A 24,968-nucleotide genomic window follows, 5' to 3' on the forward strand; every position below is an offset into this window, starting at 1 on the left:
TCTGAATCTGGCCTTGACACCTGTTCTGGCTAACTTATGCTGCTATCTATGGAAAATATCATTTACAGTAAGCAAACTTGTTTTCTTAGCTGTACTCTTAGCTAAGCCTAGGTGAACCAATCAGTTGAGAGCAAGCGCTTTGTCACTGGAACATTGTTTGTTTGTTTGTTTGTTTGTTTGTTTATTTATTTATTTCCTGGTTTTTCTAGACTGAGGTTGGTATGAACCTTCACACCGGTTTACAATGTTTCTTTACAATAAATTCAACATAACATGCAATAATTCATAAAATAAAAACACAGAAAACAATCATAAAATCCTAAATCTAACTTAAAACTAAATACACATTAAAATTCTAATTAAGAACTAAACTTTATGCATAACTAATAAAATAACATCTTAGAAATTTAAAATAAAGTAAAATGTAAACCTTTACACTTTGGGTGATGTCTTGAAACTGGCTCCTTTTTTTTTTTATTCTCAGGAGTATGTCAGTGGCCTCCAGGTGAAATATCAGAAGCTGCTGGTAAGAATATTTTTGTAGTATCAGGAGCATTTACTCCAATGAGAAACCCTTGGCATGGCCAAGGCAGCACGTGAGACATAGGCTTAATAAAGTCAACATTCAGTGATGTGGCAATCTGCAAATTTATCTGGGGAAAGTTATACTTGTAGCTTGTCCCAAATATTCAGTGGGACTTATGCACACGAGTCTCCCACTGAATATACTCGATAAAGTTACTCTGCCCCCAAAATGACTCCATTGATGCCTGTCTTTTGTGTGGATAAATTTTGCATGTATAAAGGTTTGTGCACACAAAATGTATAATATTCAGTGGGGAAAAAATATTCAAAACTTGTTTTTGTGCACATAACCTCTAGGTAGGTTTTGTGTGTTCCATAGAAGACAGTCTCACTTCTTCTAATTATCCACAGTTGTTGTTAATCATTTATGTTGTGCAAAGCAGATGTATGCAGCACTGTATAGAGACACAAAATGGACAGTCCCTACTTCTTTGAGCTGACAATTTAATTAAGATAGATGCACAGCGAAAAACAGATAGGATGCCTTGGGTAAGACAACAAGGCCAAGGACTGAGAGGATTTAAGATAGGTGGGGCTAAAATGAGGAGGGTCAACTTTTAAGAGAATATCATTAGATCTGACATTTTGGGGTCTGGAAATGTTTTAAGGAAGCTTACAATCTAATAGACAGACCAGAAGCATTGACAAACCATACTTGAGGGGGTGGGGGGAGAACTGTGAGTTAAAAACAGAGAAAGCTGCAAAGAGTGAGGCCCGTTGAAAGCTCCAGAGCTAGAATAGTGCATGGAGTCCAACTGAAAGCAGGAACTGCCCTATCCAACACGAAAATCTTTGCCCTGAAAGAAATCTACTGTATATAAGAAACGGAGAGCAAGGGATGGCTGGGAGAGTGGTATGCTGGGCAGGCAATTGGTAGTGTAACAATGGCATTTGTTTTCCTGAAAGCAAACTCAAAAAGGTAGCAGGAAATCCAGCACATCTATGAAAATGTTAAAAAAAACCCCAGAGAAAATGTATTCCAGTCATTATAAAAGGTCGAAGGAAGATCAAATGATTGACATAATGGTTTAATGGTGAGGTAAAAGAGGCAATTAAAGCCAAAGGTGCCTTGTTCAAAAGCAGACCAAAATGAAGAAAATAGGCCAGAGAATGGTCAAAACCCATTTGACTGAACATTTGGGCTGCGTCCAGACACAAGATCCAAGCTCCGATTGTTCTACATTGCCTCGCCTGGAGCCATCAGTTTCAGTATCTGACATGGCGATCAGATTTGCAGATGAGACAAAATTATTCAACGTTGTTAAAACTACAGCAGCAGGTTATGAGGAACTGCAGAAGGACCTTGTGAGAACAGCAGACTGAGCATCCAAACAGCAGATGAAATTGAATGTGGACTGGGATGGGACTAGGGTAGAGAGCTGCCAAGGTGATGAGCAGGACGGTGCTCTGGCACGGCAGGGGTGGCAGAGCGGTTCAGCTAGGCAAAGAAGGCTATGGGAAAGGGGGTAAGAGCATGGCGGGAGGGGGAGCACAAGACAGGGCTGTGATCCATCAGGGAAGGGTTGGAGGGGGACTCAGGACAGTGCTTTGGCCCGAGGGGAGGGGATGTATGGAGGCCATGGAAGGGGAGAGTGGCTCAGAGGTAAGAGGTGGTAGCATTTAGCAGCAGGCTACACAATCTGCAGACTCGTGAGTAACCATGGACTGGTAATTAACTGTTAGCTTATGAAGAATAGACTCACTATACTGCCGGGTGTTTTTTTTTTTGTTTTGTTTTTTTTTTTTAGCGAGGTTCTAGATTTATGCTGTGTTAATTAGTTCAGTTTTTTTTTTTTTTCAATATATTACTACTGACTGCTGGCTCATTCCCTAGTTAGAGTAAAGCCTGAGTTCAATTCATAATTGTATTATGAATTTCTAAGAGCGGTATTTTTGTATTTTGATCTGTAGTTACAGATTGTATGAAATGTATTTAAATTGCCACAAGCCACTGTGGACAGCCTGCAAACAGAAACAGAAATAGAAAATACTCTTTGATGCCATGAGCACATGGTTGACTTTTACAATCCAGTGCCTCTGTGAAAGGGGTAAAAAGTTGATTTTAGTTAGAAAATGAAACATATTTGGCCTGGGGACTGATAGGTGTGGAATCTAAGCACCTCATTTGTAAAAGAATTGGTTTTATCAAGATAGATGATTAACATGCACGCACTTAGAATGTCCTTTCATCTTTCATAGTCTGGATCCCAGCAGCGGCAGCAGGATCTGAACTCTCTGCAAGATTACATGCAGCGCTGCACCAACGAGCTGTATTGGCTGGATCAGCAGGAGAAGGACCGCATGCAATATGACTGGAGCGACCACAACTTAGACTACCCCAGTCGCCGGAGACTGTATGAGGTACGGCCCGCTCCATCCTGTCATAGCATATGCACATCTACGCACACACATACAGCCCTATCTCTTTGCACATCCTCTCCCTCGTCAACTCAGAATGCATTATTAACTCAGATAGCTTTGGTCATCTAGGGTTGTAGGAGGTACCCAGTCTCCTCGCCTGTCCTGTGAGTTTCAGAATTAACTATGCCAAGTGGGAGACTTTCAGGCCTTGACCCTTGGCCACACAAGTTTCTTACAGCAGTGAATATTAGTCAAGAGTCTCCTCAGAACATCTCACTCTATGTACAGGTTGTGTACATAGAGTGAGATGTTCTGAGGAGACTCTGCTTGACTCTCAACTGCGGGTTGGAGTCCTGGAAGGAGATATTCTCTGGAAACTCATCTTGTTTTAGTGCAGCCCCTCTCGTATGCTCCCCAGTAGAGATTTTAGAGTATTGCAAGTGCCTTCCGTAAAGCTAGCACATTCTCCTTTCTGCTTCCAGAATTTCATTAATCGGAACTTAGAACCCAAAGAAGACATAATTAACAAATTGCACGCAGAGGGAGAAGCAATGGTGCAAGCAGGACATCCTGGGAAAAATGCTGTAGAGGTAAGTCCTGTATCTACATCCCTAGATACCCAGGGGAAGTCCTATGTCCTCTTTCCCTCCACATCTCCTAGATAAGAATGTCCCATAAAGGGAAGTCCTGTAATCTCATCTCTGAGATACCCAGGAACATCCCACAGAGGTAAGTCTTGTACCAACTCCCCCGGCTCTCCTAGATAAAGGGAGATGAACATCCCACAGAGGTAAGTCTTGTACCAACTCCCCCCGATCTCCCAGATACAGGGAGATGAACATCCCACAGAGGTAAGTCTTGTACCAACTCCCCCCGATCTCCCAGATACAGGGAGATGAACATCCCACAGAGGTAAGTCTTGTACCAACTCCCCCCGATCTCCTAGATAAAGGGAGATGAACATCCCACAGAGGTAAGTCTTGTACCAACTCCCCCCGATCTCCTTGATAAAGGGAGATGAACATAACACAGAGGTAAGTCTTGTACCAACTCCCTCCGATCTCCTTGATAAAGGGAGATGAACATCCCACAGAGGTAAGTCTTGCACGCCCCCTTTCCTCTGCATTCCTCAGATACCCGGGAACATCCCAAAGAGAACTCTCCTCTCCTCTTCCATCTAACTCCAAAATACTTAGAAAAATGGTGTTGTGGTAAGCTCTCTAGCCTCTACACCCCCCCCCCCACCACCACCACCTGCCCAAGGCAGATTATTATTATATGGAGAAGTTGGAGCCACTATCCAGTCATCCCAGTGCTGCTAGTGCAAATATTTCGCATATTTTTGCTGGTGTCCATGGATGAGTCCACGCTCTCCTGTCATGACTCTGACTGCTGCTCATCGCCCTCCTGCTGTTAAGCCTAATCTTCTTGTGTTACAGGCCCACATGGAGGCCGTACATGCTGACTGGAAGGAGTACTTGAACCTGCTGATCTGTGAGGAGAGTCACCTGAAATACATGGAGGATTATCATCAGGTAACAGAGGTTCAGTCTCTCTCTGGAATGAATATATACAGGCAGCCAGACGCAATGTCTGTGTGCATGCAGCACTTTGCTAAAAAGATTCTGGGCGGTTTGCCACTGGATGCAATAAACCTCCATTTCATGTGGAATGCTGCATTCGACTCTGGAGGTCACTTCTGAACAGGGATATAGACAGAGTAGAAGTAATGCAGAGAAGGTTGACCAAAATAATGTAGTGTCTGATCCTAAGTGCCATCAGGTAAGATTACTAATCTATGAAAGTCCCTTTCCATCAGCATGGTGACTCCCAAACTGTAGAAGGGGGACCACCTTCCAGTCCCTATTGCCTTTTGGTCTATCTCTGTTCTTGGAGGCTATAGCCATCTCTGAAATTCCTGTGCATTTGATCATTTGGGTGTCTCTTGTTGTGATGTTTCTTTCTGGCTCACAAACAGATTAGCGGGGAACATGGCAGGAATTTCTCGGGACTGAAACAGAAGGCACGTTTTCAGGTTTTCTGCTGGGGGGCCCCACAGCTTCTGTACTAAGGCTGTGCAGGTTAACTGACTATCCTTGGTGTGAGAAAGGGCTGAAGGGTAGGGTCAGGATCAAGGTGCATGAGTAGAGGATCATTAGTTCTGTGTCACTGAAGCATTTTACCACTGAAAATATAAATGGTGCCAGGAACGAGGCAGGTTGGTTCCTGTGCAAGGATTTTTCTAAAGCGAGCAGAATAGCAGCCCAGCTACAACAAGTTTGTGTTGGAATTCAGCCTGGGAGGGAGCAGCCTAAAGTGTTCACAGACTTGTCAGAGCCATTTTTTGAGAAATGACAGCGGCCACAGCAAACACAAAATGGAAACTTTTTCAACTGGCACTGTTGTCATTACAAAAATACCCTTAAGATAATTATTTCCTAATCCTTTGGTGACATTTGCAACCAATGGATTCTAACTGCCTTCTTGGACTATATATTCTCCTTAGCTCAGCTGTTTCTGTACAAATAGTTTCCTGACACACTGCTTGCTGTCTTGATAGCTCACCCCGTGAAGGTCCGGCCTTGGCCTGGGTGGGGGGAGATCCTTGTTAAAGGGCCACTTTTCTTATGCTTTGTTGCAGTTCCATAGGGATGCGAAGGATGTCCAAGACTTGATGAAGAAGGTGAATACAGATTTGGATCAGAAGTACAACCCTGATTTCAAAGACAAATACCAGCTGGAATCTCTTCTACACGACCTGGATGTGAGTGGGAACCCAGAGCCCCTGTGTCTAACGGAACTCTGGTTTTGTTTTCCGAGATTTCGGCCTGCATGCAGAAGGCCTCTCATGTCTTTTGGTGGCGTACCATCAGCAGTGGCTGTTCAGATCCACCTCTGCTTTGTTACCTCTGGATTTGTTCATGCTTGGTCCTGCTTGTGAGAGATTTTGATTACCCTTCTCGCCTGTCTTATTTACAGAGAGCCTTTTCTTCTGACTTTGTCCACTTTTCTCTATTTTGTTTAGCATCATCCTCTTCTCCCAGCCTTTACAGTTTTGTCCTCACCCTGATTTTGTTTACGGAGGGGCCTGTAGCCTGCCCTCCTCTTTTCTAGCTTTGTTGAGAAACCTCTCTCTTCTCTGCAGTGCAATGGATTGTCCTCTTTTGGCTTTTTTTGTTTATGGATGCTCTTTACGCTTTGCTGTCCAGGATCAAGAGAAGGCCTTGGATAAATACGATGAGGTGGTGAACTCACTACAGAAGCGCAGTCACCAGGTGGTTCCCCTCAAATATCGCCGGGAGACACCTCTGAAACCTGTCCCTGTGGAAGCACTCTGTGACTTTGAATGCGAGGAGGTAACTCTTCAGGAGCCATGAAGCAGGCATGGCAAGAATTCTGTAGTCTTGCTACAATAACCTTTACTATCCCGTCACAGATTTGGCTTATGGGTCTTATGTGTTTTGTGTAGCTGGTCACGTAACAGAGCTCTCTGGAAAGAATACCACAGAGAGAGAGAGATCGCTAGATGGATCACTCTTGGTCAAGCAGTGACCTGTGGCTCTTTCTAACAGAGGGTACACTTGCTGAAAGAAAATAGCCTTGACCAGCCAAGGTAGGATTGCTCAGTCAAGCTGGACCTGTTTATATTCTCCTGGATGGAGAACAGTCCAGCTCTTGGGGAGTTTCACTGTATTGATGATATTGTGATCCATAGTACTGTGTAAACCCTTAAGAGGGGCAATTTTTAAAGCAGCCCACCCAGCTGCAAAATCTACAGGCATTTTCCCTTTAAAAATTGAGCACGGGTAAAACCGTCCCCTTGCGCTTGGCACCTTTTCTTGCTGGCTGAATTTGGCCGGGAAATAGCACGTGTACATCTGAAAATACAAGGTACGTGGGTTGATATAATCCTGCCTAACACACGAACCCGGGAGCACCACCCCTTAACCCAGCTAAAAGGTCACCTGGTGTGGAACCCTCACGGGTGCTTTTAGCCGGGTTAAGGGTGGACAATTCTCAGACAGCCTTTTCCCTGGGTAAATGGCTTCTGACAATTATCCTCCCCACGTCTAAGCACATATGTATGGTAAAGAAGGATAACCCAGGACAAAGCTACGCCCTGCACTGTGGGAAGTGGCTGCATGCTTCAGGTGCAGCAATGACTGAATGCCTGCATTCTGTACATTGTTTGTGGGGGTTGGATGTGACTGTACAGGTGTATACTGTGGGCATGGAGTGAGTATATGGAGGGATGTTGAAGTATTGGGGCTGAGCCTATAGATGCTCACTAGTTTGGGGGATGCATGCAGGTGGATGTGCAACAGACCTGGAGGTTGAGTATATAGAGGCTCTCTGAGGACTTGAAGGTGACAATTTTTATGCCACTAAATGCATGATGATTACCCTCCCCAAAAGTAAGCCTGCATATTTTTAGCTTTCATGCATGTACTTTGCACCTGTTTCCTTGAAGATTCAAAGTACACGAGTACAAATGTACCCACGTTGCGCACACATTTTCAGAGGGAAATGCCATAAAGCATTTTGGGCTTGTAGTAGCCACGGGACTGCAAAATTGTCCTCCCTGATTATAAAAATGCTTCTCTTGAATTCATCGTTTGTCCTGATCAGCTCCTTGTGTAAATTGCTCCTAAAGACTCATTCACTGTTACCATGCCTGACCCCAGTCTCTGCATTTCTGAAATGAAGATCCCTGATCTGGCTCTTATCCCTGGATGCCATTCCCTTATTGCAAACATTTTCTTTTGCTAGGGAAAAATTTCCCGTGGTTCCCAGTACACCATGCACAAAAACAAGGGCGAGAAGTGGGAGGTGACGGACAGTGCTGGGAAGAAGTTGAATGCCCCTGCTGTTTGCTTCATGATCCCCCCTACAGACCCTGAAGCCATTGCTCTGACAGACAGGTATGTTGTAATGGGAAGATGTGAGTGGAGCGGTGTCTGAAAGAGAGGTCAAATAATAGGAGGGCTCAAGCCAGTGGGGAGAAGGAAAACCACTTTAATAATATGGAAACTCAGTGGGGTACCTGTGCTAATACACAACAACTTGGGAGAAGGCCAAAAATGTTACAGATTACAAGCTATGATTACGTACTGTCTAATGAAAATGTGAAGTGGCTTGCAACATCGCCATGTTTCAGCATAGGGCCTGCTTCAGGGGAAAATTCAAGAATGTTGAAACATTATCAACATGTATCCTGAAATACCTTTTAAAATATATTCATAAAAATCCCACAAGCCTATTCTCATCTTCTATCTAGAGCGGTGTTCTCCAAGCCTCTCCTGGAGGCACACCTATTCAGATAAGTTTTCAGGATTGCCACAATGAATATGCATGCAGATCTATCTTATGCATATTCACTATGGATATCCTGCAAACTTGACTTAGTTAGGTGTGCCTCCAGGAGAGGGTTGGGAAACACTGCTAGATATCTGTCTATAGATAGATAGATAATAAAACGTGCTTTGATCCTATTTGGTGGTTCTCTGTCTGTGAGCACTTCCTGCAGCAGAACATACATATTGTGCCTGAAAAAGCAGAATATAAATGAATGAATGTAAAGCCATGTAGCAGTTGATTAGCCTCTGCGTTGGAGGGGAGCAGGCAGGAAGAAAGAGGACAGCCAGAACTGGAGAGGGAGGAGAGCAGGAAGGAGCGAGGTGGGACAGAGTGCTGGCATCTAGTTAGGGAGATGAGGGCCACATATCCTCCATTGAATTTTCAATGAGTTCCAGCTAGTTGCATATTAATGGCTTTTTTTTTTTTCCAGAGCATCCACATAATATTATTTCTCTTGTGGTGTGTTCATACAGTTTGGAAACTCTCACATTTTGTGCTTAGATTGATTTTTTTTAAAAGACATGAAACTTTAAACAAGATGTAATCATATTGCATTAGTTTTTTATCTTTCAATCTCCCAAGTGACTTTTAAAAGTGCAAGAACATAACAGAAGAAAAACATTCAAAAAGAAAATCTTACGTGGATCAGTCAGCTTCCAACCCAGATTGTGCTTTGCCCGTCTGCTACCTCAGGAAAGACCAAATGTTCTTTTAACCATCTCGGTTTCTTGGTCTATGATGTATGCATCTTTAAATGATTTAAGGATACACCACAGTCCAGGAAATTGTGAAAAGACAATGAAAACATGCAAACAATATTGTGGCTAAGTTATGAAAAATAGCACCAGTCTAGCTGCAAAACACGAATTTCTGGACTGTATGAACATTTATTTCTATAGTGCTACCTGGCACACACAGCACTGTACTTTGATGATAAGTGTTCAGGTTTGATAAGTCCCTTCCCCAAAGAGCTTACAGTCTGTAGATCCTCGAGGCAATGGGACATAACATGACTTTGCCAAACTTCACAAGGAGTGTAGGTGATAGAAGCAGGATTTAAACACTGCAGCACATTGTTGTAACTACTAAGTCACGCTTCCTCCCTGAGAGAAATGAATGTGTGCTACCAAATACTGTTTTCTTTCCTTGCATGAGAGGGACAGACGGAGTCACAACAGCAACAGCGCAGTAGAAATGGCGCTCAAAGACTTTGCCTTTTTCTCATCTTGCAGCATTGGCAGTCAGAACCGGAGTGTGAAACAGAAGATGGCTGGCAGCAGGAACGCCTTAGCCCGACGCTACGACGATATGAGAAATGATACCAGCGGAGGTAGGTACTGGCAGACCGGACTATCCAGGCTGCTACTGGGCTGCACAGTTGTAACATTTACCCTTCCTCCCCGCTGAAAAAAAAGAAATCTGGATAAAGGCTTTGCAGGAGACGAGCCCAAGCTGTGGTTTGGGTGCTACTTAGGCAAGGTCAATGCGGCAGCACATGTGGATTATTTTAATGGAATTGTGAAGTTAGGATACAGCCTGTAGGTTAAAAGAAGCCTTTCTGTTCCCTGCATTCTCCTTCCGTCAGGAGTTCTGGGAAGGGATTCTGAGCGCTATTTAATGTAACTGGAGCCCTTGGTTTGCTTTTCTGTGCACCCTCCAACTTAATATCATGGCGATATTAAGTCTGAGGTCCCGAAAGTTAAAAAAAAAAAAAATTGGAAGTCGGCCCGCGGCTTGAAAACTGGACGCTCAATTTTGCCGGCGTCCGGTTTCCGAACCTGTGGCTGTCAGCGGGTTTGAGAACCGATGCCGGCAAAATTGAGCGTCGGCTGTGAAACCCGCTGACAGCCGCCACTCCTGTCCAAAAAGACACTAACATGTCCCTAGCGCCTCTTTTTTCCTGTTTTTACCGCTGGACCTAATTTGAATACAGAATCGCGTGCACAGGAGAGAGGCCTGTGCGCACGCTGGGAGAGCGGGCGTTTGCACGCTCTCCCGCGGACTTTACTGTATCGGCCCGTATATAAGCTCTGCATGAGTTCTAAGCAGGCCTTGCGGGATATGGACACGTGGAAAATAAAGTAAAGCTGTCAGCTGTGAGCTGATGATCAGAATAGATTTAACTCAAGTACCTGCTCAAACAGATTAGCTTATTAAATTTATTCAGCTCTTTGGTTTTATGTAGAGACTTTTCATTTCTTTCTTCCATCCTTCGGTCTTTTTGTTAAATTTCCTAACTTTCACCTGATCTTGAGACGGCGACCTATTTATTTAAAGATTTTATTTTATTCATCCAACCAACACTGCTTTTAAACTTTTTTTGTTTTCGGATCCTGTGTGTCTTGTCCCCCAAACCTTCACACTCTGCCCACCTGGAATATTTCCCTATGCATCATTCTATGGAAGAGTCAGCCCAAGATGCTTGTGAAAATGGCTTCTATTAGGGTTTCCACAGACACGAGCCGGTGCAGGGGGGCAATGCATTTCGGTTCTCTGCATCCACCTACAGCTACTGCAGGAAAAGCTGCAAGAAGCCCAAACTGACTCCAAGACTTCTGCCTTCCCATTTTAATTCTCTGCTTCCTTCTGTCCCCAATTTTCCTTTTGCATTTTTCCTTCTACCAGTGCATTGGAGGTAGGCTACTTTTCCATGGGCCACCCTGAACCTTCTTTCTTTTCACAAACCTCCTTTCTCTGCCCCTTTACTATCTTGCTGTGCATGTTTTGGGCTGAGGAACTCTTACTGTCCAGCAAGCACATCTGTTAACGAACCGCATCCTACTTGATTAAAATATGCTCTATTGCTGTACTGCTGATGAGTTTTCTGAGAAAAATCCCTCTCTGTTCCTTACCCTTTTGTTTTCTCTCTGATACCCAATTCCTTTATGCCCAGTGCTCTAACTATCCCTTTCTTCCTCATCCAGATGCTCAGGATGTGCAGGGACGACAGATGCTTGCAGGACTGGACAAAGTGAACAGTGATCTGGACAAGCAAGAGAAGGCAATCACCTCCCGCCTGCGTCCTCCCCTGGAGCAGAACCGGGCAGTGCAGGACAGCATGGAGCGTGTGAGGGACCTTAAGGTAATGGAAACCCGACACAGAGCTCACACATGAGATATCCTTAGGAAAAGGTCATTTAGAACCACGGCAAGAGGGGGGGTACCTGTTCTGGATGCCCCCCCCCCCCCCCGAGGTGGGTGCCAAATGGAGGCAACTGTGCTTGTTTGAGCAGCAGTAGGGGAGGTTGCCAAATTGAAACCCTGCCCCAGTTAGCAAAATGCCTCCCTGTGGCTCTGTGCATAGGCGATGGGTCCCAGGAAAGAAGGAAGGTGCATTGCTGTTTAATCATTAACGCAGGATTCTGGCTCAGTCTGACACTGTGTCCAGGTAGCGTCCCGCCACTGTTCTTTTTCCCAGCATGTGCCGTGATTCCGTGCCTATGCAGCTCTTCCAAGCCATGTGTGCGGACCATTCAGTGCTGCCTCTTTGTTTGAATTACATGATTCATTTTCTCATGTGGGTAGTACAGGCAGGTTTTGTTTTACACTAAGCTCTAATCTGATTAATTGGCTTTGAAAAATAAAATCACAAATCAACCGCTTGCCTGTATTGAGCAGATTTCTTCTTTAGTCGTGCAACTTTTTTCTCTTATTATTTTTTGCATTTCTCTACATCCGTTTTCCCGGTTTGTTCTCTTAAATTGCTTTTATTCATGCTCTCTTTACTCCTCTCTATTTCTAGCACAGCTTCTCTAAGTTTTGCACGTTGCTGAAGTCTAACACTTTCAGCTTCGTAAGCACTCCCTCTCCTCCTCTGATTCATCTTTTCTTCTGTATTCTCTCCCCTTGTTGTCCATCTCCCTTTAACTCTCTTCCTCCTTCCCCCATAGCTGTAAATCTTTGAGCAGCACAAGCTGCTTATGCATTGTACCCCAGGGTTTAAGCCGGGCCCAGAGGTGACCAGAATAGGGAGTCTACAAGAATGCAGCAGCTGAGATTACAGGGGGAAGCTGGGAGAAAGACATCTTAAAATGAAAGCTGAGAGTGAGCATTACTTCTCTATACCCTCCAGTTTAGTTATCCATCAGAGGCAGAAGTCCTAAAGCCACCATTTACCTTGTTTTCTTGGATATTTCACTGCATGTCGCCCATGTACTGGAAAATGCAACTGGCCTATGGTCCTGCCTTGACTAATGCATGGGGGAAGATACAGCTCAGCCTATCCAGCAAGGTCATCTTGATGCCAAAGAGCGACCTCTACACTACACCTAGCATCTGGGGCCCATGGTGGCAAGTCCACATGTTTTTATTCATAGGCCATTGGCCTTCATGCTTCAGTTCCCGTGCAGAATTAGGAGGGCAGCTGTGACATCACCCCCTGCATCTCCTACAAATGCTGAACGGTATCATCTAACTTTGTTTTGTAGGCTCAGGTAAACATTTTAAAAGCCATACCTCTTTTTCTGACCTGAACCGCTATAATGTTAATATAGCCGTCAGCATCTAGATGAACTTTTCAAATACGCAACAAAGTTTTTAGCAAACTGTCTTCTGTATTCTCCAGTACTTCCCCCACCTGTGAGCCCAGTTAATCTACCTAAGTCTCTAGCAAAATCAGCAGATTGCTAAGTACCGTTCCTGGCCAATTTTCAGTATAGCTCCAGTAGTCCTTGGCAAGTATACACAATAGCAATGCTTCATGATAACATTTAAGAATGGGGAGATAAGATGCCGATGCTTTTTGTCCTGTTTTAGAATATTACCAATGATGTCCAGCGCATCGAGCCTGACAAATCCAAGAAGATCCAAGAGTGTGAAGCTTTTCTGAGTGCTGTTCCCAACAGCAGCAGTGCCCCCTTACTAAAGAGCAAGGTGGAGGACACCAAGCAGAAATCCAACAGAGTGAACCAGCTGCTCGCCTGCGCTCAGGAAAAGTAGGTCACTAAGCCAGGCGGGAAACCAAGTTTCCTTCACCTGCTCAGAAGCAGATAACTGACTTTCTCTATCTTTTCAGGGTTGAGGGGGCAAACCGCCTAGAGAACAGCCTTCAAAAGGGCAAAGACCTGTTGTCCACATATGAAATCAAACTTGCCCAGGACGAAACAATGCCAGAAGATTTGAAGGCCCTAGATAAGAAGCAGCAAGAGCTGACTGTGAGCAAACCTTTTGTAATAACTACTAGACCATGAAGTGGTGATAGAGTATAAAGAGACTATATTTCTTTTCCCTTTCTCAAGATTAGAGTTTGGAGCCTGTCAGAAAAAATCCAAACGCAATCAAGTTGTCAAACGGTGTTCTCCAAACATTTGGAGTGCCCCATTTTTTAATGTTTGTACTTAAACACCTCCAACAATGAAAATGAATATTTTTGTCAAGAGCATGGATTTGATGGTCATAGACTTTAGAACAAGGGAGTCGCAGTTGGGGCCTTTCCCCAGGATGTGCTGGGTACTAAGCATTTTTCCCCCATAAACCTTTAGGATGCAGGCCCCTAAGTGGGCTCCTGTTCTTGGTACAATTTAGTGCTTCAGGTGCCTTTGCATTGAACCTTTATTTGTGCCTAAGCCTTCCTAAAGATGATCATTTATAATCAAGCTTATTACAAGTTGAAATTGCAATGCAAATCACTCTGTCATTGACTTGTAGGCCCTAGGCTCAGAGCTACAGTCCAAGAAAGCCACCCTCAATGATGCAGAGCAGAACCTGCAGAGAAGCAAAAAGAGCTGCAGCACCCTGGCAAGCCAGTTCCAAGAACACTGCCCAGATATCGAGCGCCAGGAGTCAGAGATGAAAAAGCTGAATCAGCGCTATGACAACCTCAATCAACAGCTTCAGAACAGGCAGGTGTCAGAAAGCACCAGAGACTTCGGCACTACACCCATGAAGGAGGTTCTTGCACTTAACTGGACAGGGTGTGGGAAAGGCCTTGGCGCAGCAGCTGCCAAGGAAGGTGGGGCAGGAAGGGGAGGTCTGAACCATGTGGGAGACCCAATGACCGAAGGGCAATCGGACATTTTGTTTCACGTATAAATTTTGATGGGAAAGATTTGGTTGCTTAGGCTGTGAGCACAAGAAATGATGGTGTACTTTAACTCTGCAGGACTGAGAACCTACAAAAAGCCAAATCTACATATGCTGGCTATCGCAATGGCTGTGACAATGTCAACAAGTGGATTTCCAGTCTCCCCAACTATGAGCCACGGGAAACGGACGGCATCACGCAAGTGGATACAAAACTGAAGAATCAAAGGGTAATGTACAGCTTTTAAAAGCAACATTTCTGCATCATAAATCGGATCGGAAGCTGAGAACCAGTAAAAATTCTGTTAAGCACATTTCCTATTGCATGCCTGATACTTGTCAACTGCTTGTCCCAGTATCTGTGACAGCATCAATCTTTTAGTTTAGTTTAGTTTATTGTATTTCTGTACCGTCGCATCAGATGTACCTTCACAACGGTTTACAAAAAATAAAACATATAATAAATACAATACATTTATAAAATAGTGATAACTAACTCTGTTAAAAGTATGAAATAAGTTAGTTATTAAAAGCAGTAAAAGTAAAATAGATCAAATAAAATATAAGATTAAAACAAATATGTATCTTACTCCGATCTTCCTTATTTGGTGTTCGATGTTAAAAGCTCATATTCAGTAAAAGCACATTTAAAAAGCCAATCTTGGTACAAAAGTGATACCTTAATTAAAATGTTAAATCTTATTTATACAAACTGATCACAGGTAAAGAATAGAATTAAAAATAATTGCAATATGACATTTTGGTAGTCTTAACTCCATGCCATCAAGAGAGGATACTTTGTATCTATCCTCCCAATGCAGTCTGTAGGACAACAAGCCATAGCCTGCGTCGAGGTGCGAGTCCGAGAACCAGGCTGGGATTCATATCTCATGCTGGCATGGAGTCACTGCTGCACAATTTCACACGGATGCAGAGAAGCTCCGTTCAGTCGGTAGAGAGAGGCTTGCTTTGCTGCTCAAGGCTTCTTGTACCAGTTTAACGCTGTCCCACTCACGAAAGGGAAGCCAACTCCTGGGCCTACAATATCCATCTTCTATTAGAGCTATAGGCTCTATCCGATCCCCAGTCCCATTGCTTGTAATATCTCTGCTCTACAGTCCTCCCCGATATCCCTGACCTGCTTCTAACTGGGTCTCCAGGATGGCAGTATCATGGGACCAGCATCCTCAGTGTCCCAGGTTTATAAAACAAATAGTGGGACTCTTTTGTCTATTCAAATATTCAAAACAAAAAAAAAAAAAATTACCAGCACTTGTCTGTATTTATTTCCCCCAGTTCATAAAAACGGTGAGGATGTGCCATTGCTAGAGAATTTAGTTCCCTGTAGGGAATCACCACCCACCCTCTTAACCAACGCTTTTCGCCAAGTGAGTTGCACTCACAGTTCTGCCATGGCATCCTACTGCTGCCAGCTTAGGGTGCATCTAAGGGAAGGGAGGAGACTATCTCGTTGTACCAGTCGCAGCCCCCACTCTCTTTCTTCTATATAGGAAATGCACCTGAATCCTCCTCCTACCCTTACATAAACCCGCTGTAGCACGTCACCATGTGTTCATCCCTGAGTTTTAACTTGCAGAAAGTGTCTCCCTCAGCGTGTCTTAATTTAGGCTACCTGCATGTCAGACAGTGAGGAGGGGGAAAAAAAAAGCTTGATCCCAGAAAGGTCAGAGGCCAAAAAAAAAAAAAAAATATATATCAAGAGCACCACTTGGTTTATGGTTGGGGCTTGAAATTCTCTTAAGAGAAACCAACTGTCTAACCTTCTTGCATGATGGAGGGAAAGGGAAATATTTCCATATTGGGACCCTGCAGGCAGAAAACTTATATACTAAAGCAAAACCCTTTTCAGATTTTCTGCTTTTAATGAGGGGTTTCGTGCTTTCTATGGATTTCATTTCATTTCTTTATGTAACTGTACAGTTCCTATTGAATGAAATCGCTGGCCGGGAGCAAGATGTCCAGGAAGTGGCCAACAATGCCCAGCAGTACCAACAGGCTGTCAAGGTATAGTGGGGATTTGGGTTCCTGAACACATCTGGCATGACTGTAAGACAGCAAGAGAGCCTGAGGCCACAGGGGACAGACCACATGCTGGACTATGAGCCAGAGGAGAAAGATAGAAAAAAAACGTACAGCTTCCAAGACTACTAATGTGCTCGATAAGAAAACAGAATGTCACTACCCGTCCATTGACTTCTAATCTGGACTTGGCTCATGTGAGCAAATTGGTGATTTTTGCTGTAATGGAGAGTTGCCTATATCATAAAATCACCTTATTTCCATAGGGTTGTAAATTTCTCTTTGGATAAGGGTTTGAAGATTAGGTGCTGTAGGTGAAGATGGGCACATGTTTAATGCTCACCCCATTTCAAATTTACAAAATACTCCAATTTATTTTTAAATTCTTTAAGCTGCTTCCTTGTAATTCCCAGGGGAACATGGGAAGACCTACATTTAGAAGCATGTTACACGTTATATCTGATTAGCTCAGCATGTGAGTGAATATCATCATTTGGAGTATCATAGACAATATGGACTGTGCTGTCTCATTCTATGGGATACAGGGAATCCTTGTCCTGAGAAGCTATTTCTACTTCCATACTACTTTTAAATATGGAACAATGTAGATGCATTATTTTGAGATACATTGAATTGAGTTTCATAGACTTTGTTCTATGAGCTATGTTGTATACCTTTGGTCTAATAAATAGTTAACTTGCTTATTTGGGTGTCCTTTAAAGCAGGGCTAGTTGAGGGTCTGCAGGCGAGTTTGGGAAGCAGTAAGTGTTGCAAATCAATACTGAAGAGTACTGGCAGGATTGGGAAAGTTTAGGAGTAGGAGTTAGCTTTTCATCTTTCAGTAGCAGACATCTAGGAAAGGTGAGAAGAATGATAATTTTGCTGTCAGTAACTAATCCAGGCTTGGTTCTTGTTACTTTGAGTCCCTATGGATTAATTGCTTTCAGAATTACGAGTTTGAAACCGAGAAGTTGAGGTCCTTTCTTGACCTTGAAAATGGACAGACCAGGCATCTTAGCAAGAGACCAAGAATCCAGTCACCAGCTTCTAAAGTAAAAGATGAGGTAATGGACTCCTTGTTATTCTCTGACGTTCTCACAAGACATGGTTTATTTCTATGAGCAAGGTGATACGCTGGATTTGATAAACGGGTTGCTTTCAGAATAGTGCAGAAGCATAGTGCACTATGGATCGAGCTGCCATCTTACTCCGACATGGTTTTGATGGATCATCCAAGTACGAGTCAAGGGCGGTTCTCTAATGAGGCAGCCAACTTTGGAAGCAGCAAAAACTGCCGCCCCCCCCCAACTCCTAGCGGCTACCTCACCCTGCCACCAAAACAACAAAGAACCCATATAGAATTCCCCTCCCCTCCCCCGCGGAATTGGGGGTCTCCTTAATCTTTGCCATTTTATGCGCAGAAAATGGCAAACATGGAGGAGACCCCATGAGCAGCACGTCCCGCTCGTGGCGAAGATGAAGGCCCTGGTGAGTGTGTGTGTGTGTGTGTGTGAGATTGCAAGCCTGGGCAGGGGATGAGAGAGAGCATATGTGAGGGTGCTGTGGGAAGGGGTGAGAGAGCATGTGGGTGCCAGAGAAAGGGAGCCTTCTCATTCCTTGCCTCGGGCAGCAAGATTGCCTTGAGCCGCCCCTGGTAGGAGTAGTTATTCAGTCTGCAGCAGAGGTATGGATGGTGGAGGAGAAACACCAGGCTTGGCTTCTTTTGCGAGTAGACTAAGTACGAACGCATTCACTGAAAACATTCTACTTGCGAATAATTTGTATACCCATTCCTATCCTCCTATGCAGTTGTGATCTTGGGATTCTTCTGACACGTGTTCATGATGCATCCCTCAAAAAAAATCAGCAGAGCAGAGTCAAATCACTTTATTGCATGTCAATCTTCAATCAGCACTTGACCTACTGCATAAAAGAAAAAATGACAAAATCCAAAGATTATAAACCCTTTCCTGCCAGCTGCCCAAATACATTTGTTGCCTTTCTATGCACTGGTCATTAGGCAGCATCAAACACTCGCATTCATGAAGATGCCAGAGAACAGACTTGATTGAATTTTAGTTTGGAGTTCTGAATGTAGGGTTTCCTTTGCTACATCTTTTCCTTTGCCTTATCGCTTCTGAAAATGCTCTGGTTTTACAGGAAGCGGTCTTGGCAGCACGATTCACAGAGGTAAATGCAGTGAACAAGCAAAGACTACAGAACCTGGAGTTTGCTCAGAATCTTTTGCGACAGGTAGGAACATAGAGGCCTGACATTATTCTAATGTCACAACTGCTCTGGCTTCCTTTTTGCTTTCTCGGCTCTCTTTAATAGTAATATATTTAAAGTTGCATTCATGCAGCTGTTAGCTAAGAACAGATCCCAGGGCTCATGGCACCTGCTTTCTTGTGCTTAAATTATAAGTTAGAAATATTTGTCCATAGTTGTGGGTGGATAATTGCATGCTCGCCGAAAGGCGCGAATGTTGTTCTTTAGAGATGGAGCCTGCAGCGGATTCAGGCCTATAGCTTTTTCCATGTTAAATAGAGATCTTGCAAACTGCAAAACTATAGCTGATATTTCATGCCCTGCCTCTAGGTGCTTTTGGAATTTAAATTAATACATTTTCCAATGCCTAGTCTGCCAAAAGATTATTAGTTGAAAAAGTAGTGTAACTGGCCAGGAAGTTTTCTGGAAGCCTTAAGTTCCCATGATGGATTAATGACAAAACTCTACAAGGCTTAAAGAAAAATTAGGCACATATAGGGAAAGCACTGGAGCTACAGTCCAAAACAGAGAAAAGGCTGACTGACTTCTTAGCAATAACTGACTATTGTTACCTGTTGGGAAAGGAAATAGTGTTTCCTGTCGTTGCAGATTCTGACACTGTAAAAACAAGTCTCTCTATGCTGTTATCACTATAGAAAGGACTACATCCAGCTCCCTTGAATCAGTACCTCTCATGCACAGTACTATTGGCAAGGCGTGCCCCATCATGGAGGACAAGGTTAAAATAGGCTAGGAAAAAAAAAAAAATCAATTCACATTTAAATGCTACTCAACCTATGTAGGCATTCTTTGTGAGGTGTTTTTCCTTTTACTGTGAAAATTTTCTAGGCTTAATATAGAAAAACACAGTTGACCATATTCTTTAGACATTGGGGTAGATTTTCAAACAAGGCGCATTGGCGTACTTTTGTTGGCGCTCCAGGCGCCAACAAAAGTACGCGGGATTTTAGTAGATACGCGCGGAGCCGCGCATATCCGCTAAAATCCTGGATCAGCGCGCGCAAGGCTATCAGTTACGTATCGCCGGCGCGCGCCGAGCCGCGCAGCCTACCCCCGTTCCCTCCAAGGCCACTCCGAAATCGGAGCGGCCTCGGAGGGAATCCTCTAACGCCCTCCCCTCACCTTCCCCTCCCTTCCTCTACCTAACCCACCCCCCCGGCCCTGTCTAAACCCCCCCCTTACCTTTGTCGGGGGATTTACGCCTCCCGGAGGGAGACGTAAATCCCTGCGCGCCAGCGGGCCGCTAGCGTGCCGGGACGCGACCTGGGGGCGGGTACGGAGGGCGCGGCCACGCCCCCACACCCCCGGACCACCCCGGGCTGTAACCACGCCCCCGGACCCACCCCCAAAATGCTGCCGACACACCCCCTAAACGCTGCGACAACCGGGCCCGCCCCCGACATGCCCCCCTCGGAGAACCCCGGGACTTACGCGAGTCCTGGGGTCTGCGCGCGCTGGTGAGCCTATGTAAAATAGGCTCACCCGCGCGCAGGGCCCTGCTCGCCTAAATCCGCCCGGATTTGGGCGGATTTAGGCGAGCAGGGCTCCTAAAATCCTCCCCATTATGTTTAGTACTAAAGTGACAGAACAATAATTACTAAATCATAACAGACAGCTGGTAACTTTACCCAAGAGAAGACTGTGTAACCCTGTTATATCTTTAATCAGCAAGTTATAAGCAATTACTAAAACAACTGCAAACATTGGAAAAAGAGCATTGGAAAGGAAATGTAATGAGTAGACTTTGTGCATTCTTCCTTCTCACCCATGGTTTTGTTTTTGTTTATTTAATGACAGAAACCAGAAGTAGAAATTATGCAAGAGTCTGTTCAGACCAGCAGGTCAGAGAGACCAGCAGAAGAAACCTGGAGAGTACAGAACATGCTGGACGATGAGGTTCAACGCAGGCACCAACTAGAAACAGAGATAAAAACCATCCAGAATGAAATTATTGTTCTCCAGGGTCAGAAGCCTCAAGAGACTGTGGTGAAAAAAGAATTGGTTAAAAAAGTTCCAGATCCACAGCTTGATGATGAACACTACAAACTCCAGGAAAAAGTGGTAGAGGAACAGAGAAGGAACAAATTGTTACAGGATGAACTAGAATCTCTCAAAGGAAGGATTCGCTCCTTTGAATATGAGCAGAAAGTTGGTGGGCAGGAGTATGTAGTCAAAGAGGTTCTTCGGATTGAGATGGACAAAGACCAGCAAGAGCAAGTATTGAGGCTGAGAGAAGAGTTGGAGGAATTGAAACGACAAAAGGGAACTAGAGAGAATGAAATTAACCTGCTGAAGAAGCGCATTGATGTTCTGTCAGATGAGAAGAACAAAGAGCAGGAAAAGATCACAGAGAAGGAGGTGGTCAAGCTACAGAATGACCCTCAGCTCACCACAGAGTACAGACTTCTGCAGGAGAATATGGAGAGGGAAACTACACTGAGGCGACAACAAGAAGCAGAATTCAACCTTCTACAGGAGAAGCTGAAACGCCTGGAAAAAGAACGGGCACTAGCTGAGGGAAAAATCACAGTCAAAGAAGTACTGAAAGTGGAGAAAGACTTGGCTTCTGAGAGGGAGATGGCTGATCTTAGACGGCAGTATGAGGAAGAAACAGCCAAGGTTCGCACTACTGTCAGGGAGAAAAATGAACTCATCCATAAGATCCAGATTATGGAAGAGGAAAACGCCAAGGTCCTTATTCAGGAGAAAGTGCGTGAGATTGTTCGCCCTGATCCTAAGGCTGAAAGTGAAGTAGCTAACCTTCGCATGGAGCTAATTGAACAAGAGAGACATCACCGGAGCTCTGAAGAAAATGTGGTGAGGCTCCAGAATGAGCTCACAACTCTGAAATCACGAGGCCCCCAGGTGGAGGTGAAAGAAGTGATCAAAGAAGTTATCAAGTACAAGACAGATCCAGAGACCCAGAAAGAAATGGAGGGGCTGCGGGAAGAAATTTTGGACAAAACACGTGTGATTGAAAGATCAGAATTGGAGATGACTCAACTGAAGCAAGAGATTCAGTCTTGGAAAGAGGCTAAACCTCAAGTTCAAATGAAAGAAGTTGTGAAAGAGACTTTGCAGTATCGTGAAGATCCCAAAACCAAAGAGGAGGTGGAGTCCTTGAGAGCAAAACTGGCTGAAGAACAAAAGAAACGACTGGACCTGGAGAGAGAGAGGATGTCAAATGAAGAAAAAATAAGACAAAAAGAGAGAGAACTTGCACAAGTGAAGGAGAGAGTGGTGCAGCAGGAAGTTGTGAAGTATGAAGAAGATCATGCACTAAAATCTGAAGTCAATTCCTTTTCTAAAAATATTGAAAATGAACTAAAACAGAAAGATTCTCTGCAGGAAGAATTGCGCAAACTTCAATGGCGGAAATCAGAGCTGGAGCGTCAACTGGAGGACTTGGAGAGGGAGAGGCAGGCTCGCCGAGAGGCTGAACTGGAGATCCAGAAACTGAGACTCAGGCTTAATGAACTGGAACAAAGAGATCTGGAGACGAAGGAAAAAGTGACTGTAAAACAAAAAGTAGTCCTTCAGCAAGATCCCCAGCAGGAGAAAGATCACAACCTTCTCAAACTTCAAGTGGAAGAGGAAAGGCATAATAGACAACTGCTGGAAACTGAACTTGATGCCCTGCGGAAGAAGCTGCTCAGTATGGAGAAGCTGGAGGTCAAGGAAAAAGTAGTTTTTACAGAAAAGGTTGAAGTGGAAAGAGATGCTGAGACAGAGAATGAGATTCAAAAACTGAAAAGCTCTTTGGAAGAGGAAAGCAAGCGCAAGAGGGAACTGGATGCTGAAGTGGATCGACTTCAGGCAAGAATGTCAGAAATTGATTTCAATAATTCAAAAACTAACAAAGAATTAGAGTACTTGAGGGAAGAAGTCCACAAACTGCAGACAGAAAAGCAAAGTCTTCAGCTGGAAACTCGAAGGCTGCAATCAGAGATTGTAATGACTGCAAAAGAAGCTGAGGATTTAAGAAATATGACACAGATTGACAACAGAGTTAATCTAGACTCAAGATTCCAGTCCCTTAATAGAGAACTGGAAGACCTAAGAAAAATCTCTCGAGACAAAGATGCTGAGATTGAGGAACTGCAGACACGACTCAATACCATTAAAGTTAAGAGAGAACAGAGAGAAAACCACTTGCGCCGGTCCATTGTAGTTATTGATCCTGACACTGGAAGAGAGATGACTCCAGAAGCAGCCCACAAACTTGGGCTCATTGACTGGAAGATGTTTGTTAATCTGCAAAGCCAGGAATGCGACTGGGAAGAAACCACCATAAAAGGTCCTAATGGAGAATCCTCTGTGATTGTTGATAGAAAATCAGGCAAGAAGTTCGACATTGATGATGCTCTGAGGAGTGGAAGGATTACCAAGTATCAATATGATCGGTACCTCAATAAGGAAATGTCCATCCAGGAATTTGCAGTTTTGGTATCTGGAAAGAAATAGTCAACAAGCCAATGATCATCTGAAAATACTTAGGCAGACTATATGAACATTATAAAAAACAAACACTCAATCTTACCTGTTACAATTACTAAGTGTTGCAGTGTTTTGTCTTCCTTGTATCTGCCTGAAGCTCTGTTCTTTGCATCATTTAATGCTTTGGTGCTTCACCCATCCTGTTCTATCCAATATATGGAAAGCACTGCCAAGCCTCAAGAGGAGATCCATTTGCTTAATCTTGTAACCATTTGCCTGAAATGTGCCTAAGTGTGGCTCCTCATATACAACAGATTAAAAACAGGCAAAACTGGTCCATCTGAATAGGTCAAGTCAGATGTACACTGGGAAAAGAAATGTACAGATCTCAGCATATTCCCTTCAGTTTTTGAATTGTCTATAACCTTTCTTCTAGTGAGAAGATGCCTATAGCCATGGCAAAAATATCAGAAACCCAATATAACATTCATGGACATAATAGCTCTGGACCAAGAGGTGTGCAAACTAGATGTTATGCTGCAGAACTAGAGAAGTCAAGATCCAAATAAACAGATGACTGGCATATAGCTGTACAGAATTTAGAAACTTCATTGGAAGACAAGCCACACACTTCAGGTGATTCAAAAGCTGTTTGCCTAAACAAGTAATAAAGAGCTACCTTCCTTTACCAATGAAGTTAGTTATATCCATGGGAACTTAACACCAAAGAAATGAGCAGCTGGACATACAACAAGCACTGGATTTAGATTATTTTTCATATTATGTTTTAAGAAATATGTAAAACAATCGCAATAGTATAAGGAAAAGAAAAGATGTAGTAGTAAATGTTAGTTTCTTGCAGACGTGCCTTAAAAGAAAAGTCTAGCTTACCTCCTGCTTAGAGGTAAACTTTGTTCTTTCTAATACCTTTCTAATGTCTCACATTCTGGTATTTACCGACTAAATTTACAAGGAATTTGTGTATTTTTTCATTAACCTATGCAAGGGAAAGGGACATTTTATTTATAGTATAAAAATAAAAGTGCGGTGGTTTTATGGCAGCTCTTGCATTCTTAACCTGGTGTCTTGTTCTTTTTCTATAAGAAGAAATAAAGGTTTCTGCCCAGATTATCAGAAGTAATTTCAGACACAGAATATGAGAGACAAGACGTGTCTGCTTTTTGTCTCCAAGTTGAAAAATCACTTACAGGGCAATAAAAAAAAAAGAGGTTAAAATAGGTATGGCCACAAGCAGATCTTTCAATCTGGCCTCTGAAGGGTGGGTTCTGTATTTATGTTAACATGAAAAAGGGGCAAACAAGTTTAGTGTAAAGGAATATACCTTCAGGAATGAATTATATTAAACAAAAATGTAAAAGGGGAAAACCTCAAACAGATAGTGGCAGTGGCTTATATGCCTGAACAATTGTTTTTCTAGGTCACTGCTGATGCCTTATTTTTCTGAGGTTTTTTTCTTGTTTAATTATTATCATTATTTTTTAATATAATTTATGCCATAAGAATTCCTATGGTTAAAAGAGAGACATGACTACATACCTGAATTTTCTTTCCTCCAAGGAAGGCAGGCCAATCCACACCGGTGAGTTATGCACTCCTACCAGCAGATGGAGACTGAGTAAAGCCAACTTGCTGATGTCACTGCCATAGACCTGACCCGCCATCAGTTCACCAGTATCTCTAGAAAAGCCAAAATGTGGAAAAACGGATTATACTTGAACATTACTATTAACAGTTAACCACTCATGCATCCAACCAACTAAGAAACATTGAGCTCAGCCAAAAAGTTATCAACTAATCTTAGCAGTTGGTTATGTCACTTACCAGTCCTTCGAACGAATGAACAGAAATAACACGTT

The 24,968-nt window shown here is 43.6% G+C and overlaps 1 protein-coding gene across 4 annotated transcripts in view; it reads left to right on the forward strand.

Moving 5' to 3' along the window:
* The window catches only part of PPL (periplakin), a 94,670-nt gene extending 70,502 nt beyond the window's left edge, over window positions 1-24,168 (forward strand). For all 4 annotated transcript variants that reach the window (XM_029576325.1, XM_029576324.1, XM_029576326.1 and 1 more), the window contains exons 6-22: window positions 485-526; window positions 2,785-2,946; window positions 3,429-3,536; window positions 4,386-4,481; window positions 5,588-5,710; window positions 6,156-6,302; window positions 7,717-7,868; window positions 9,537-9,634; window positions 11,229-11,386; window positions 13,060-13,238; window positions 13,319-13,457; window positions 13,951-14,144; window positions 14,405-14,555; window positions 16,267-16,350; window positions 17,313-17,429; window positions 18,526-18,618; window positions 20,452-24,168. In XM_029576325.1, the coding sequence (XP_029432185.1) occupies window positions 485-526; window positions 2,785-2,946; window positions 3,429-3,536; window positions 4,386-4,481; window positions 5,588-5,710; window positions 6,156-6,302; window positions 7,717-7,868; window positions 9,537-9,634; window positions 11,229-11,386; window positions 13,060-13,238; window positions 13,319-13,457; window positions 13,951-14,144; window positions 14,405-14,555; window positions 16,267-16,350; window positions 17,313-17,429; window positions 18,526-18,618; window positions 20,452-23,118 (4,710 nt within the window). In that variant the 3' untranslated portion in view covers window positions 23,119-24,168. The remainder of the gene's footprint in view (window positions 1-484; window positions 527-2,784; window positions 2,947-3,428; window positions 3,537-4,385; window positions 4,482-5,587; window positions 5,711-6,155; window positions 6,303-7,716; window positions 7,869-9,536; window positions 9,635-11,228; window positions 11,387-13,059; window positions 13,239-13,318; window positions 13,458-13,950; window positions 14,145-14,404; window positions 14,556-16,266; window positions 16,351-17,312; window positions 17,430-18,525; window positions 18,619-20,451) is intronic.
* The last annotated feature ends 800 nt before the right edge of the window (window positions 24,169-24,968 follow it).

The sequence above is a fragment of the Rhinatrema bivittatum genome, chromosome 14, assembly GCF_901001135.1.
Source record: "Rhinatrema bivittatum chromosome 14, aRhiBiv1.1, whole genome shotgun sequence".
In the NCBI taxonomy this organism is placed as follows: domain Eukaryota; kingdom Metazoa; phylum Chordata; class Amphibia; order Gymnophiona; family Rhinatrematidae; genus Rhinatrema; species Rhinatrema bivittatum.